The sequence below is a fragment of the Oryzias melastigma genome, linkage group LG7, assembly GCF_002922805.2.
Source record: "Oryzias melastigma strain HK-1 linkage group LG7, ASM292280v2, whole genome shotgun sequence".
Lineage (NCBI taxonomy): Eukaryota > Metazoa > Chordata > Actinopteri > Beloniformes > Adrianichthyidae > Oryzias > Oryzias melastigma.
The window spans coordinates 3,382,669-3,400,186 of NC_050518.1; the positions used below are offsets into that span (position 1 = coordinate 3,382,669).

The 17,518-nt window shown below is 37.6% G+C and overlaps 2 protein-coding genes across 7 annotated transcripts in view; both read right to left on the reverse strand.

Moving 5' to 3' along the window:
- The window catches only part of l3mbtl1 (L3MBTL histone methyl-lysine binding protein 1), a 19,319-nt gene extending 9,609 nt beyond the window's left edge, over nucleotides 1–9,710 (reverse strand). Inside the window, exons 1-16 of one of the 5 annotated variants that reach the window (XM_024292825.2) lie at nucleotides 9,526–9,705; nucleotides 8,445–8,640; nucleotides 7,566–7,747; nucleotides 6,774–6,900; nucleotides 6,280–6,460; nucleotides 5,430–5,568; nucleotides 5,267–5,315; nucleotides 4,773–4,861; nucleotides 4,397–4,501; nucleotides 4,114–4,249; nucleotides 2,698–2,789; nucleotides 2,138–2,289; nucleotides 1,565–1,650; nucleotides 1,078–1,163; nucleotides 892–1,002; nucleotides 618–759 (exon numbers count right to left, since the gene is read on the reverse strand). In XM_024292825.2, the coding sequence (XP_024148593.1) occupies nucleotides 618–759; nucleotides 892–1,002; nucleotides 1,078–1,163; nucleotides 1,565–1,650; nucleotides 2,138–2,289; nucleotides 2,698–2,789; nucleotides 4,114–4,249; nucleotides 4,397–4,501; nucleotides 4,773–4,861; nucleotides 5,267–5,315; nucleotides 5,430–5,568; nucleotides 6,280–6,460; nucleotides 6,774–6,900; nucleotides 7,566–7,747; nucleotides 8,445–8,610 (1,843 nt within the window). In that variant the 5' untranslated portion in view covers nucleotides 8,611–8,640; nucleotides 9,526–9,705. Of the gene's footprint in view, nucleotides 1–617; nucleotides 760–891; nucleotides 1,003–1,077; nucleotides 1,164–1,564; nucleotides 1,651–2,137; nucleotides 2,290–2,697; nucleotides 2,790–4,113; nucleotides 4,250–4,396; nucleotides 4,502–4,772; nucleotides 4,862–5,266; nucleotides 5,316–5,429; nucleotides 5,569–6,279; nucleotides 6,461–6,773; nucleotides 6,901–7,565; nucleotides 7,748–8,444 lie in introns of all 5 variants that reach the window. The other 4 variants (XM_036212650.1, XM_036212649.1, XM_036212652.1 and 1 more) reach the window with 4 other exon arrangements.
- Nucleotides 9,711–9,860: 150 nt separating this feature from the next.
- LOC112159034 (serine/arginine-rich splicing factor 6) lies at nucleotides 9,861–14,200 on the reverse strand. 2 transcript variants are annotated; one of them, XM_024292831.2, is made up of 7 exons: nucleotides 13,980–14,200; nucleotides 13,473–13,633; nucleotides 11,383–11,519; nucleotides 11,064–11,266; nucleotides 10,870–10,941; nucleotides 10,726–10,788; nucleotides 9,861–10,656 (listed from the first exon to the last, which is right to left on the reverse strand). In XM_024292831.2, the coding sequence occupies exons 1-7, from the start codon at nucleotides 14,084–14,086 to the stop codon at nucleotides 10,335–10,337; spliced, it is 1,065 nt and encodes a 354-aa protein (XP_024148599.1). In that variant the 5' UTR covers nucleotides 14,087–14,200; the 3' UTR covers nucleotides 9,861–10,334. The 2 variants fall into 2 exon arrangements, with proteins under 2 accessions (XP_024148599.1, XP_024148598.1); XM_024292830.2 differs by having other exon boundaries at nucleotides 9,861–10,788; nucleotides 13,980–14,199.
- Between the last annotated feature and the right edge of the window lie 3,318 nt (nucleotides 14,201–17,518).

The window sequence follows — 17,518 nt, forward strand, 5'->3', positions numbered from 1 at the left end:
CAGGGGAAAGAAAAGTTTACAAACATGAACAAACTATAAATAATTTATCTTAATTATTATTTTTTACTAATAAAAATAAGAAAATACAGTAACTAAGTTTTGTAAGGAAATATTTGCCCATGCATTTGATTATTTGGTTTATTGGTCTCCAATGTCATGAAATAAAATTCATTAAACTCACATAAACAGCAGTGACTACATAGTTTGTGTCTGCCTGGAGTAGATACTGAAGTACTAGTTTGTTCGCAGAATAAAGCTCACAACTCCATATATTTTTCATTAATGCAATTTCTATGTATCCGTTTGGTTTTATATTGAATATTGTTGCATCCCCATCACTTACTATTAATGAGAGCAGAGTAAGTACACAGAAAGTACAATTTATTGCTTGTGAATTTTACAAAAAAGTACCACATAAATACCGCCTAAATACCCTGTAAGTACTTTACTGTAAAAGGAAACGTAACTGCTTTATTCAAATCATGAGCATTTTTTTTAAGTCAAAGAGCTGAAATGCAGAGATAAAAGAGATGCATGTGGTTCTGGAGCTTCAGCTTACAGACGCCTGCTTAAATTGATGAACAAAGTTCACAGAGAGGTTTCCGGCTGGTTGATACCTTGAGGTTGTTGCGTTTTGACATCCCGCGGAGGAACTTTCAGCGGGTGACCAGTCGCTTCACACCAGCCGGCGGGATGAATGTCTGGGTGATCCGAGTCCATCCATTCGTCGTAGACGTGACTCCAGCCATCATAATGGACCTGAATATGGCAAGAGGAACAATCTAGATACCCAACACTAGCAAAGGTAAGTCAGGAAGTAATTATCAAAAAACTTCAACACTCAAAAAAATACATTCAGTTTAAGAAAGGCAGTAGAAAATAAAAACAGACCTTAATGCGATGAGTCTCAACTTCCTCCACTGTGGCCACTCTTATCAGACCCGGGCTCCTCTTGTCCACAGCCTCAAGTTTCATCTGAGGCTGAAAGCTATGAGGTGCTCTCTGACATCAGGGTGGAAGATGTTAGAATGGCAAGACTTGAAGTTTTTAACTCAGTAAATACTTTTTTTTTCTCACCACTTTAAAGACCTCTGCAGCTACAGCTTTAGCACCAGTCTCCTCCAAATACAGAGACCAGGAGAACCGGCCTTGGTCTGGATAGTCTGTTGTTGCAAAGCACAATATTTTTTTTTTTAAGTTTAATCACAGTAAAACAAACTTTTCAAAATATACTTTGGTAACCATTACAATCAAAAGTATAAATCAAAATTTAAATAATTACATCATCCATTTTTTCATGTTAATACCTAAACTATTTAATTTGTGCTGCTTTTTATAGAGTAATGGTAACAAATCAATTTCCCTGGGATCAAGTAAGTTCCACTCTATTCTATGGATCCATTATTTAAGATTAATGTGCTGTTTGGTAGTATTTTTGCTTTTGTCTGGTTGGTGTAGCGGGAAAAAGTGCAAAAGGTCAAAGTAAAGGAAGGCTAAACTTTTAAAGTTTATGACCGATTGTATAAGTGTGAGTGTAATTAAATCACTGATTAACTCCACACACGTTGGTCACCTTGGGGTGGTGTGAGGGGGAGGTTCCTCTCTTGACACCAACCAATAGGATGAATGTATGGACTGCTGGCATCACACCTGCAGCAGAACAACAACACATCAACACCAACACATCCAAAATAACAAGATAACAGAGTTTGATACATGCAGGAGGGAGGAATCACTGATGTGGATTGAGTGAATCAGGCTGTGGAGCGGCTGACCAACAAAAAGGAACTGATTAATTTATACGAGGTAACAAACTTCAAAGGAATTATTGATTCTTTAGTTTTATTAAACCTAAGAAAATTAAAAACAACTATAATGGACTAATCATTTTCCTCATAGTTTTCTTCCTTCAGAACTCAGTAAAAACTACACCTGCTGCAAAAACCACAAAAGCCTTGTCTGTGGAAATAGCACAGTGCAATCTGGTACAGGCTTTGGCCATTTTCATTTCAGTGTACATCTGGAGTAAACATGACTCAAAAAAAAAGAACTACAAAGTCTGCTTTATTGGCAAGAAAACTTGTTAAGATTTTCTATTGTTAGTTATTCTAAAGAGCAACAGCCAAATATGGCTAACCAGTAGTCGTATGTGTCATCCCAGTTGTCAAAATGAACCAGGAAGCGGTCGTCCACCACGTCGGTGACAGTTGCTACACAGATGAGGGAAGGGTTCATGCGGTCAACTGCCTCCAGCTTCATCCCGATCTCAAAGCCACAATTCACATCAATCTGAAACAAAAATATTCAAAAATAATAATAAATACAACTATGTGTACAGTTTACATCACAGAGACTAAATTACTTGAGATAAAACGGCACTAAATAACCTTCAGACTAGCTGTGTTTCCATTAGGCGCAAAACTCTATCAAAATTCCTTGAATTTTGAAAAAACAGTTTCGCAATGACACTGTTTCCATTAAATCAGGATTTTGCGATAAAGCACAAACCAACTCACACGATGAGTTATTAAAAACATGGCGATGAATGAGAACAAATGTTTTTTTATTTGATTCACTACAAGGGAGCATCTGGGTGACATCACTGCATTGACAGTCTCAATGCAGTCTCCTTACTCAAGTAAATGTGATACTTTTCTTACTATCAGTATGTAAATCATTCAGAACAAAGACACTTACTCTGCCAGGACTGGAAAACAGTTCTTTAGGAGCCACTTGAGCTTTAGTCATTTTCAGGTAGTTGTTCCAAGTAAACTCTTCTTCCTTACAGCCTGGAAGACAGACAGAAATCCAGAGAAACAGCTTTATTTCTGTCTGTTTTAAACTATTTATCATTATTATTCATTAATGTTTTTACTTACTTTCAAATGAATGCAACTTCTATGATATTTAGAGATTATTGCTTACAATTTATCTTAAAGTTTTAACAGGCTGGGTTTAACAGTATTTTTGTCATTAAAACTTGGAACAAAAGAACCAAAGACCTTGAATAAATAATATTTTTAAACAAATATTTTCATTTTTCAGATGTGTATGCTAAACATTTATCCAAATATAGTATTTATAACCAACTTCAACTATTTATAAGCCACTTCACTTAGTTTTTTATACCAATATTTGTTATATTTTAAATACTTTCAATATTAATTATTACTTTATTAATAATAATATTTTTCCATAGCATACAGTACCTTTAGTATATTATGTCAAGCAAATTAAATCTAAGTTCTACACAATTTTATTGATCAAAATATTTTTCTGACTCTTCAAAAGACTTGTTCCGTATTCTTAGTCAAACTAAATAACAAACAGGGAAAATACAGTATTATGCATCACTTTAAGGTGATATTATTTAAATAAACCAAAATCAAATTCCTCAAGTTAGGCTCATATATTGAACCAGCTATGTTTGAACTTGCATTTTTAAGAGCAATTTTCCAACAATAAACTACAATACCAACATCTGAATTTATTTTGTTTATGACTTCATCGACAGCATTTCCTGCTTCAAGCTGCTCTGTTTATACGAAATATATACTTTATTTAACAGTGACAATTAGTAATAATTTAAGTTTTTCCTTAAATGTGTTTAATGCTTTAATAGAAAGCAACATCATATGTTACATTCACTAACAGACACGACCACTGTAAGAAAAAATGCAGTTTTACTTTTAGCTGACTGTAAACTTTTTTTTTTTCATTTCAAAAATTGGGATAAATTCATGCAACTTTCACCAACCATTTCAGTTTATCAACATTTGTTGGCTATTTATTTAAGCTACTGCACTATGATGTCCACTATTTTCATTACCTTTAACTCTTATTGCTTGTTAGGTTTTTGATAGTTATTTGTATAAATGCTTTAAGGAGAAAAAGGGGAAACAACAAACAAGAAAAAATAATTATGTTCCCCTTTTAATAAAAAAGAAAGAAAAGGATAAATAACCATGCTTTTTAGAGCTTTAACTTAAAGAATCTGAAATCCATCCACTTGGCTAAAGTATGATTAGAATAAAGAGAACATTTGCATGAAAAAAAAAATCATTTTAAGAAAAACCTATGTGTATTTAGATCTACTGTAGGCCCTCCTCTGACCTTTGGGAGTGTGCAGTTTGTGCCCTGTGCTCTCGCACCAGCCAGCAGGGTGGATGTCCAGGGAGTTGGCGTTCACCCAGAAGTCATGACAGTCAGAGTAGCCGTCAAAATGCAGACGCAGCCGGTAACCACAGACCTGCATGACGGCATCAGTGCACAGTAAGCAAAGCCAACCACAGAGGCAATCACCCTCCCAAACTCCTTTGCAGGTTGTCACTTATTTTTTGTAAGTGACTTTAAGGAAATGAATAATGGTGAGGTTGTTATCTACTGCCCAACTCACCTCAGCAACAGTGAGGACAAAGTACATGGAGGGATGCTGCGGATCGATGCCTTCCAGTTTCATCCCCTGCTTAAAGCCGTTCTTCACTGTGGGCACCCTCTGCGTCTGAAGAAAGAGGACAAAACACCTTAAAACGGAGAACAGTCTGAGATAGATGTGAAAAACATCCTGTGAAAACTACAAAATAAAAGCATCCATGTTAATTCGCTCTGGCAAAATGTTCAATTATTAAAAAAAAAAATCTAAACTGCTTCAAAAATTTTAGTTTTTGAACATTTAAATTATTTAATTTACTTATTATATTAAAAATGATCAATTTTTTTGTTAAGACACATTTTCTGTTTCCAAGACGACCACTGTGAACTTTGGAAGTTACCTCTTGGAAGAGCTTGTTTGGAGCAGCAACAGCTTTGGTTTCCTCCAGATACTGAGCCCATGTCCACTGCTCTGTTTTACTGTCCCCTGCTTCTCCAAAAACACCAGTCAGTTTATTACGTTATGCAATGGTACATCACAGAGGTATTAGAATAAGTACAAAGCTCACATATGAAAGACAAAAGATGGAGGGAATCAACCAAAAAAAAAAGAAAAAATATCTGCTCCTCTAATTTCATAAGCAAATTTTTATCTCTTTGGTAGAAATAGTAGACAAGCAAAAAAAGTAAAAAATATAAAACAAAATAACTTTTGCTATTATTACAAGATAATTGAGAAAATAAAAAGACATTTACAGCTATTAGAACAGCTGTAAATTTGACAAAACTAGAAAAGCAAAATAATGTAAGAAGACCGTTTAAAGAGTTTAGGGTAAATAACTAAAAATAATTTTAAAAGAAACAGCAACAATTAAGGCTAAAAGATGAAGCAAACCTCCTCTGATGTGTCGACTGTCCATTTTTCCATCATCCATCTTCTCATCCTGCAGAACACACAAACAGGAAAACACTTTTGAATCTAATCTTAATATATTCTGAGTTGAAGCTGATCCTCTCCTCATGCTGGGAGTGCGTTCATATTAAAGTTGCCCTCTCACTGTGCCGTCCATGTCCGAGTCTTCCTCAGAGGGACTCAGATACTCCTTCCTCTTCCTCTTCCTCATGGCTTTCAGGTGGTCCGGGTTAAGAGAGCTGACCTTCCCCCCCGCTGGAACCTTCTCGATGCTGATGCTTCTCCTGGGATGGAAAGAAAAAATGAAAAAGATCATTTTTGTCTTATCCCAACAACCATTAATGATTGTCATTTATATACAAGAAGAAAATTCTGTTTTAAGATCAATTGATTCTTAAAGATTCACTCCAACAAAAACAGTGTTATTGGTGTTCTTATGGCATTTTTTCATGATGGAGGATATATAAAAAGAAAATTAATCTAATTTCTCTGAGAATTTCTTTATTCAAATTATTGTGAATTATGAGAAGATGAAAAAATATCATTGGATTACAGCAAAATTGTAACCTAGAGAATGTGCTCTATTCTGATGCATCCACTTGTAGATGTATAGATCCATGTACGTCTTTGCTTTCCTCGTCTGAGCTGGTATCTGGCTCAGAACTGTACAGCTGCTTAGCTCTGATATTGTTCGCCATTTTTGGTGTATTGGTAACATTTGTTGGGGATCTGTAAGCTAACAGAAGATGGCAGTAAACAAATGGGTGACAAGAAGTGGGGGTGGTCTTACTCTGCACAAATAGTCCCGCCCACAACTTAAGAGGCGGATTTAATGCTGCTCTGAAGAAACTATTTAATGTTTTTCTTTCTTTAATTCTGTCCAAAAACAGGATGATCATAATTAAAAGACTACTGAGAACTAGTTTACAATAAATCATAGGATGATCAGAGTGGAACTTTAATCAAGTTGACTGAAGAAGCTGTGGAGAACATACTTGTCAGTGATTGGGTCCCTGCGTAGCTCCTCTGTAGGCGGTTTCTGAGCTCTGGGCTCATGGTTTTGTGTCCCTGGTCCACTCAATACTTCGGGCTTGACTGACACCAACCGCTGTGGTTCAACTACTTCAGCTCTCAAAGTGCTGACTGGTGCAGACACCTCCGGTACTGACGTCAACACTAATCGACAAACACAGATTTCATACAATTTTTTTTTTTTTAAAGCAGTTGTTCTGTTAATTAAATTATTTTCATATAACAGTAACAATTTTTCCAAGTGTCTGAATGGTGCAGGACGTATTTTTAAAAAGAAGCTGCATTTGCACCCTCTTCGTGTGTTGAGAGGAGCTCTTCAGCAGATTATGTAAACAATGTTCATTTACAACTTCACAACTGTTCATTTGTTCATTTACAACTTCACAACAACACAGTGCACTGTCAAAAACTGCTGCAGGAATGTATAAGTGGACGCTCTCCGTCACCATGGCCCTACCTGGCTTGCCTGGAGGGTTTTCAGCATCGTTGGATCTTCCTGAAGAGCCCACTGCAGGTTCAGTGGTTCCGCCGGTGGTTCCTGGGGTTATAAGTGTGCTCAGAGTTCCTACGTCACTAACACAAAACTGTAACACAAACTCACACACATTAGTCAGTTCAACCAAATGCATCATCCTTTCATACATTTTCATTTTGATTTACATTTGTAAAATTTATTTCCGTCTGATTCAAATAAAAATCAAATATTTCTGCTTTCTGAGGCTTTAATATAAAAATATTTTATTTGAAAATGATTGTTTTTGTCCAGAGAAGGTGCATCATATCTATTTATCATTTTAAGTATTGCCAATGTGAGCTTTTAACATCTAAACATTTCAGCATTTTAGCAGGTGTTTGTAAAGAAGCCATTATATGAGTGACATGTCTTTATAAGTATTTAAAATAAAAGATCATATATTGCAGAACCGTTTGAATTAAATTTAATGTCTCTTGAAACTAAAGTTATTTTTTCAAGAAATCTGCAAAAGAAATATATTTTTTTAATTGGAATAAAATCAAATACTGTACCTTTTGTTTAGGAAAAATTATAAATCTTTCACTGATTTTTAGAATATTTAAACTAATACAGCTAGTTTTAGTTTTCATTATCTACCCACGTAAAAGTAAAAACTATTCTTTAGAGGACATTTTAAAAACTAAATTAAGTGAATGCAGCTTGTTTCTCTTAGTGTTAACCGTGTCTAAATGTACTCCAAATTTATTGAAGGGTACGATTAAAATAGTGCTTTACCTTCAAGTTACTACTGGGCAGAATGGCCATCCCTTCCTTCCACTCCAGGACGTGTACGATGCTACAAGCCGTGCCCATCTGAGCTGTTAGGGCGGGCGTAGCCATCTCGTTGGCCCTGCTGCCTTTGCCTGAGTTTGCCACTGCAACAGTGGGGGTCAACTCAACCTTCTGATGACTCGGAGCTAAAGACAAAAAGTAGAAAAACAAAATGTCAGTTTTTCCTTCAGTAAACATGTAAAAAGAGGCATTTTGTTGGCATCTCAAAGACCCACTCTGATTAAATTCATGTTTCTTAACACTGTTCTTGTGATATTATTCTAGTGATATTGATAGAAAATTAAGCCCCAAATTGCATTTCAGAATATTTATTTATTCAAATTGTTGTGAATCCATTTGAAAAAGAGCGTATTTGTTAGGTCGACAAGCTCCCTGCTCCGCTCCATTCTGATTCATCCACTGGTAGGTGACTAGATTTTCATTTTTCAGTTTCCTTGTGGCTCAAAACTGGATTTGTTGCATCTGTAATGTTAGGCAGGGGGTGTAAGCTGGCGGAAGTTTGTGTAAATAGAAGGATGATGGGAAGAGAGGGCAGGCTTACTTACAACTCAAAGGCAAATTTCTGATGAACTGCCGCTCTGTAGAAACTATGTCCTAGAAGATGACATGTTTTTACTATACATAAACGACCACTGCTTTGAAAAAAACTCAAAAGATGATCAGAGTGGGTCTTTAACTGTTGATATGGATTAATTTTTTTTATCTTTCCCATTCCAGTGCTTTGGTATGAGACCTGAGCTTTCCCCAGGGGTCACTGGATGACAGGTGGGGTGCAGCCTGAATAACAACAGTGGTAAAGCAGATCCTATAAGCTGCATTTACCTGGCAGGAGGAGAGCTGTGGTGGTGTGGGGCTGAGGTCGGCTCTTTTTGACAGTGCTGTCAGCACCGCATATGAGGATGGTCTCGGTGGCAGAGGAGGACGAAGGGTCGATGGGGTTGCAGTCGGGTTCTTTGGATCGAGCCTCCATGTTCACTTTGGCACTCATTTGTGAATCCCAGACTTTTGTGCTTGGGCACTGACATACAACACAAGAAAAAAATGACACAAATGTCACCAGATCAGAGGTTTGGAGCAGGAAATTATATTGAGGCTTATCTGAAAAGTGAAATCAATGTAATCTTCAGATCAATCAAGGCATTTCAACCTTGAAATTGTTTTTTTTTTTTAAATTAAAAACACCGACTTGATCAGAAAAATTGAGTACATTTTTTCTCATCCATTTGTACATACATTTTCCAACCACTTGGTATCTAATTATAGAAAGGTTATAACCCACTAGAGGGGAAATTTTGCTATTTTGAATAAAAACTTTATTTAAAACATTTAAATTCACCAACAAACATTTCTTGAAAGCTGTGACTTGGTGGCATCCATTACCTCAAATAAGAAAATAACAATAAAAAAAAAAATAGCAACAACTATATTTACGCTCAAGCTCCCAAGTCTGCCACACAAAAATATAGCGTTTCAGTTAAAATGGCGGAGGATCTAAAATTCACGAAGCAAGTAAAATATAATAACAGTCAGCTGAGGAAAAGCCCACTCCAGAGGAAAAAAAGGAAGCGTTTTCGCTGCATTTCAGTGGAAGGGGTGTTTGCCTCCATGAACCGCGTCAGATATTCAAGTAACCACAGCGAAAAAAATAAATGTGAACACATTTTTGCTTCGTTATTTAAACGCACGCTATTTTTATCAAATATCTCACATTTAGAGTGAAGCCTTTTCGATAACGCAAACACGTTTTATCAAAAATATGAAATAAAAAGAAAACAAAAATGTAAAAAACCAAATTCAAACCTCTTTTTTAAAAAAAGAAAAACCTTCGAAATTCATTTTTTGCAGTTAAAATTTGCAAAATTTAATCGCGTTTGCACATTTAGGGATTTGAAATTTGGCTTACCAGCGCTGATCTCCTGCGGCTCCGGGGTTTCCACTGCGCGTGCGCAGAGCCTCTGCACACTCACCCATCGTTTGATAACAGCAGACGCTCGAGTTCAATCGCTCCACTTTGTGATCGCAAAGTGCGAATTTACCGAACCAGAATGCACCGCGGCACAGTCTCGCGCCTTCCTTCGGCTACTGACGGTTTTCACACAAGATAAACAAACTCCGATAGAATCACCCATCTTTCCGGTGCTGTTAATGACTGAGCATTTATTATATAATTAGCTGGATATAGGTCATGCAGACACTGCAGTCAAAAATGTCAACTACCAAAGCACCAAACACACGAAATTCCTTAAGATATTTATTAAACATAAAAAAAGGTTCAATCGGATTTCAGGGGCAAAAATATGCTTGTACCTTAACTTTTGTAATGAACAATCTAGCTTAAACACAAAGACAGAGCAATTTCACAAAACACTCCAAAAAAAAGGTTTGAAATGTTTTCAATTATACATTTTCATGAGACAGTTTTTAGCAAACAGTTGTGGAAGAAAAACCTTTAGTTAAAATTAATTTTATAGGATTTTAAAGCTGAAAAAAAGTGGCAAGGGTCCAAAAATGAAATTACATTTTAAATTAAATGTTAAAAATAAAATGTTTGAGTAGTGAGTAAACTGATATTTTTAAAAACAAGATTGCTTGAGGAAGGTACCAAAAAAAGAGAAAAAAGCTTGAGATGCTCTGATCAGGTGTTACAACACTGCTCAGTATGTACAGCATTATAATTAAGCTTTACAAGAAAAACATCCTTATCCATTTTTGCTAATCCTGAGAGGCTGATCTGGACCGGGAATTGGACCGTGAGCGGGACTTTGAGCGGGAGGCCGAGCGCTTTTCTCTTGAGTTGGATCGGCGATCACCTTCCTGTGGGGATGGGGAACGGTTGGGTGATTTCTCTGGAGGCTCCTTTTCTCCATTTTCAACAGGGGAGGCGGAGCGGCTGCGAGACTTTTTATCGGCAGACTTTTCCTTTGATCTGCTACGAGAATCCCGATCAGACTTCCCCTTGGAGCGGCTCTTGGAACGAGACTTCCGGTCAGCCGAGCGGGAGCGAGACTTGCGAGATTGAGAACGAGACTTGGACCTGCGAGATCGGGATCGAGACCGTGAACGGGATTTATGGCTAAGGGAGCGAGATTTCCTTTCTCCGGACCTTGAGCGAGACTTTCCAGATCGTGAGCGGGAACGACGCCTTCTGTTGCTGCGAGAACGAGACCTGTTGGTGAAAGCAGAAGTCAAGCACAAGTGTTCAATCTGCAGCTATGCAGTCTTAATGTTTTAGCTTTCAATGACTTACCTAGAGTGGGATCTGGAACGGCTCTTTGAGCTCCTGCGACTCCTGCTGCGTGAACGGCGGCGACTACGAGACCTGTGGACATACGTGTCAAATGGTAAAACTACAGCACACATTCATTCATGGCCAATCCTTCTCAACACTTCTTAAAACGTGTCAAATCACTGAAACTAGCGGAACATGAACAGATTTACTACCTGGACCGACTACCAGAGTAGGACCTTCTCTTTTGAGGTTGGTCTTGAACCAAACGAATCTTTCGGCCATTAATGTCTGTTCCATCCAGCTTGTCCAAAGCTCTCTTCATGTCAGAATAGCTTCGGAACTCAATTACTCCCTGGTTAGGGCATTCCTTGTGAGCATCGGCATAAGTAACCTCTCCAGCCTGACGCATAAAGTCCTTACAGGAGAAAAAAAAAAAGCGCTTAAATCCACTGTTAAGAAGAAAAACACACACACACACAAAAGGTAGAAATTGATGAAATAACTAAATCCATTTTTTTTTAGCACTGTTACCTTAAGGTCCTGCCAGCTGCAACGACTGGACAAGTTCGCCACAATGAGACGGTACTCAGTACGGACCGGAGGTCCATACTTGTCTCTGCCTACACGGGTCCTGCTGCTGCTGCTACTGCTGCTGCTGTAACCGCTGCCTTTAAAAATTAAAGCACACAACAGTTACAAAAAGCTAATATGATAGGGAAAAGAAATACTGAGCTTGGCTATAAGGTAACATTTCCAGGGGCAATGTTTTTCAAGGGGAAGTTATTTAAACAAATGAAGAACCATCAATTTTCAACAGCAAAGCTTCAAATAAGCCATTTTGGAGCACCGGTTTGATTTTTTTTTTTTTTTTAAAATTGAAGCTGCTCATAGTTACAAGACCACCACTGTATCCCTTTTGGTATCCAGTAACAAAACCATTCTGACTAAAAGTTTAATGTGATGCTTTAGCTGCATAAAACAAAAGGGACAGTGATGTTTCTTTAAGCCCTCTAAACCCTGTAACACAAAAAAGGAGGCATCCATATAAGTTTCTGTTAAAAAGACAGGTCCATCAAATTGACCATGTACCAAACAAAGAGCAATTTATTACTTTTGGACAGTTTGGAACAGTCTGAAAGGCTCTTTTCAGGCTTATACTTACAAAATTATTTTTGATTTTCCTTTTAATAAGCTGATCCAGTCACGTTTTCTGACAACATAAAAACCAATGACAATCCTCACCATCACCCCTGGTCTATTGGCAAAAGGTTGCTGTCGTCATGGCTTCTGGTTAGGTCAGCCAAGGATCAAGGGGGGGGCAAAGGTCACACACACATTGTAAGGTGAAAGCCAAGGCCAAACGGGACAGGCAGTCATCTTAGCCAGTCATCTTTAGCCTCAATGGACTCTCAGCCTCAGCCCGCAACAGGACTCTTTCAAATTGAAACATCAAGGACTTCTGTTAATGTTTAATATATAAAAATATATATGCCAAGGTTAACAAACACATTTCACAAAAATGTTAGTGAAGTCCTAAAAAGACCAGCAAAGACTACACTAGCTATGTTTGCAGTGACTTGTGTTTTAAACATATTTCTAATCAAACTAATTTTACAATTTAACATGATTAATCGAAAAAACTCCAGAACCAGTTTTAAACTTTTACATGGATACATAGCATTACTTTTAAAAGTGCTCAGAGTTCAGAACAGCATTTTATTCCTTATCAATATGAAGATTTGACTCAATCCAAAGGTTTGATCAAGAGAATCAAAACCTTGTAAGTCAAACAAACAGGTCAACATGATAGGCTAAACCAAATATTAAAGATGAGTGCATTTCATCAGAGTGAGAAAACACCAACTCCTTTTCTTGATTTAAAACAGGGTTCCTACAGGTATTGTGAACTACTTTTCCAATTGGATTCCTTTAAAAATTGTATTGGTTGGACTTAAACTATGTGAAAACTGTTTTCCAAGTTTAATATAAATTGAAACTGGGTGAACTTATGTTCATTACTCTATAGCTTGGACATTTTACAGACTCACCTAAATGCAAAATGGGGGATAAAACTTTAAAAAAAATTTTAACAAATTGAAATGTATTTCTTTGGCTTTAGGGCAGTAGCCTTTAATCCTGGTCCTCAATATCTACCACCCAGATTGGCTTCCAAACATTCATGTCTGTACCTGCTTTAATTACCTTGGCTTAGATGTGCTCAGTTAATTAAAACATTTAGTTATCAGCAGTGAATGAGGCAGGAATGAGTGGAAAACCAGCAAGGTTGTAGAACTAGAAAAACAAAGTTGAAGAGCTTTGTTTTAGTGTTATATCTACAAAATTATTAGTTCTGAAAAGGCACAGGAACCCTGTAATAAATCAAAAATATCACATTACAACTCAAAAAATTGCGAAAGCAACAATAACACTCTAAAACAACTGAAAATATGTATTTTTTGCTACAGAAGAAGCTAGGAATAACAACCCTACTTAACGAGAAAAGGCCATTAACACTGTTACCATAGATTCATTACAGTATCATTCATCTTTGCAGCTCATATCGAAACCTCACTGTTGGAGAGGAAGAGTAGACGTGGTATCTTTAAATAGACTGTACTTACTGCGCCCACCACCCCAGTAACCCCCACCGTTGCCGTCCCGGTCTCGCCGCGGTCCGCGGGCGTGCTCGACGATCACCCGCTCCCCACACAGCTCCTTCCCGTTGAGCTCGTACACAGCATCGTCAGCATCTCTGTTATCCTCAAACTCAACAAAGCCATAGCTATGGGGGGAGAAACAAGATTTGCAATTTCACCAAAAGACATTATTTCGAGAGCAGTGCTTTCGTTAACTTCAGAATTGACCTGCTAGCTTAGCAGTGTAGCAAATACAACGACGCCATGTTTGACATGTGTACAGAAAAAAAAAATCGGAGAAAATTCACGTTACATTTTAAATCGAGCATTAGTTTAAACGCTGACGCGAACCATCGTGGGAGATAAAACAGCAAATGAACATGTGCAGTTCACACGTTTTCACTGTTCTTCTCTGCAGGGGAGGCCGTAGACATGGACAGTTGTTAGCGTTAGCCTGGTAACATGCGCGATACCGATATCAACAGAACTTACCCGTTTTTCATATCGACTTCCAGTAGTTTACCATACCCGCTAAAGAACCTCTTAATGTCTTTATCACGGACATGATAGCTTAGTCGGCCTATGTAAACACGAGGCATTTTTACTTGTTTTCTTTACTGAACTTGTTCTCGACGGTTCCACCGAGAAGCTACAAGCTACTGCAGCTAGCTTCTTCTCTGATGGGGCGTTCACTTAGTTCTAAAAACAGCCAATCAACGACAAGATAAGTTACTTCCGGTTCCTGTACTGTAGTTCTTACTTCCTGTTATTTTATTTTATTTTATTTTATTTTATTTTATTTTATTTTATTTTATTTTATTTTATTTTATTTTATTTTATTTTATTTTATTTTATCAAGACAAGTTGCAACAATACAACATGAATAATTTGAAACAAACCGTCGTTTGTAAATACATATATGGCTTAGAACCATTGACTGTATGTAAGAACTATAAAGTATTTTTACAGTCAATGCTTAGAACACAGCAGTAAGCAAACAACAAAAACATTGAAAGAAAAAGGTCACCAGAGGAAATATAATCAGGGTTTTTTTTTTTGTTTTTCACATTAAAATAAATGTGCAAAGCAAAATCTATTATCTTGTTCGGAAAATTGTGTGAGAAATTCAAATGCAAAATTTGGAAAATATTATTACATTATTAATAACAAATTATGCATTTGTTTTCTGTTTGTAGACCAAATCTACTAAAGCTTGGACATTTAAAAAGTGATTTGAACATTTAAAGAGGTCCTGTTCTTTCTTATAATTTTTCATGAATTCTACACCAAGCTCTCTCTCACCTGGAGAAGCCCGGCAGCACTGTGAGAATCATGCTCTTTGATTTTTCCAGTGCTTTCAACACTGTCAAGCCGGCGATCCTGAAGGACAAACTGGAGGACACAGGGGTGGACCATCTGCTGTCAGGATGGATCCAGGACTACCTCACAAACCGACCCCAGTTTGTGAGAGCCCGGAACTGTGTGTCAGACCTGGTCACCTGCAGCACAGGTGTCCCTCAGGGAACTGTCCTTTCCCCCTTCCTCTTCACCCTCTGCACGGGTGACTTCAGACACAACACGGACGGCTGCGTGCTGCAGAAGTTCTCTGACGACACTGCCATCGTCGGTCTCATCAGGGACGACAACGACGTGGAGTACAGAGAACTGACGCAGAACTTTGTGGACTGGTGTCAGCTGAACCACCTCCTGATCAACGCGGGGAAAACCAAGGAGATGGTGGTAGACTTCCGCAAGCACTCTGCTACCCCTCCACCGGTGAACATCCAGGGAATGGACATTGAGCAGGTGGATTCCTACAAGTACCTGGGTGTTCACCTCAACAACAAACTGGACTGGACTCACAACACAGACGCACTGTACAGGAAGGGCCAGAGCAGGCTCTACCTCCTGAGGAGACTGCGGTCCTTTGGAGTGAGAGGGCCACTCCTGAAGACCTTCTACGACTCGGTGGTGTCCTCAGTCATCCTGTACGGTGTGGTCTGCTGGAACAGCAGCATCACAGAGAGGGAGAGGAAGAAGCTGGACAGAGTCATCAGGAAGTCCAGCTCTGTCGTGGGCTGCTCTCTGGACTCAGTGCGGGAGGTGGGTGACAGGAGGGTCGTGCAGAGACTGACTTCAATGCTGGACAATGAGTCCCATCCCATGCAGGAGACTCTGCCTGCCCCGGAGAGCAGCTTCAGTGGCAGGCTGCTCCACCCTTGGTGTGTGAAGGAGAGATTCAGGAGATCTTTCCTTCCTGCGGCTGTCAGACTATACAACCGACAATTCTGATCACCATGTGCAATATCTGTAACTCTGTAACAACAATATTTATTACCCCTAATTACTGAACCACTTGACTGTGCAATAGCTGTATATACCTGTACATACCTACCTACACTAAACTGTGCAATAACTGTCAATATGCCATATATCACTGATTATTCTTTGTATATTCATTGTCATAGCTCTTTATAATGTATATATATATATATTTTTTTTATCCTGTATCTCTATCTATCTCTGTACCTGCACCGTTGCATATTGCAATTTCCCCACTGTGGGACAATTAAAGGTTTTCTTATCTTATCTTATCTTAATAATTGATCATTAATTATGTGCTTTGTAACATATTTTCCGGTTGATGGTATCCACACATAGGATTTCTTGCTTTAAACCTATTGCCACCAATTAGAAGTATCTAATGGCTGCAAACAACTGGATAGAACACAAACTACTTTTTCCCCAGTGATTCAACCATCTGGTTCTTGTCAGATTTTTTTTTTATGTGAATTTGACTTTTCAAAGTTCTGATAAACTTCCTGAATTCTAAAATAATTTACAGATACAAATCATTGGTCCTAATTATGTTTTATTATGTTCAACAAGAGAGTTGTTCAGGGGAAGAAAGTCCGATTTTAAACCAAGCTGGATGCACAAAAACAGCTGGTGAGCTATTTATTAGACAAAAATTATTAAATTATAAACTTTTTCCAGTGAATTAAGACTTGAAACATTCAGTTGGAAAATCTAGCATATATGTGGATTTCAAAAAACGTGTACTATTCCTTATTAAATGTAGTTCAGACAATACTAGTATATCACAGCTAAAAATCTAAACCTGAACAATGTATGTATCTTGAATGGATATTTTTTCCCTTTGAGGTCCAGTCATGTGAACTAATCATTTATTTCTAGCCTCTAACCAGAATTGTGAGGATTCCTCATCAAGTAATTTATCATATTTGATATCAGAGCATTAAAGAGAAAAAAAAATATCTCAATGATAAAAAAGGCACATTTTAAATTCCAAAATAACATTTTAAGCCTTTTACTGATTGAAATTTGAATGGAAAGCTCAGGTATGTTTTCTTTTTAATATAAACCACAGGATGTTTTTTTGTATCTAAAAAGCCATTATATCCCCATTACAACAATACCTCTCCCTAAACACACATTTAAAGTCGTTATAAAATGCACCTGATGCACCAAAAGTTAAATTTTCTACATTTACATTACTTTTCATTTTAATTTTTATTCCACTAGGATTCTGGACAGCATCTGAAGCCCAGCTAGACGGACAAAACTGCATCTACTCACCCTTTCGATAAGTTTCCACCCAAGTCTCTTTTTCCTTTTCACCTCTTCAACCTACACGGTAATACCCAAAATGTTCCTCCCCCAAATCGCATGTTATCCATTTCCACCCACGGCTTGATTAGTGGATGGAATTTCAAATGTGAAAATAACACATTTTCATTGATGCAGATTATTTTTAAATGAATAGGTAAAAATGTAAAAGTAAGATATTTTGAATCACAAATAATTAAAAATGTGGTGGGCTGAAAATGAGTCTTAACTAGCACACAACACTGGGTGAAGGTTTGTATGTTACCAAGCACCAGGAAAAAAAAAAAAAAGTACTTTCACTTGAAAATACTCAGAAGGCCACAAGAAACAGAACTGCAGATTAAACCCTGAATTCCTCCTATAAGTTTTAAAAAGATTGTTTGCTGCAGTAAATGGAGAAG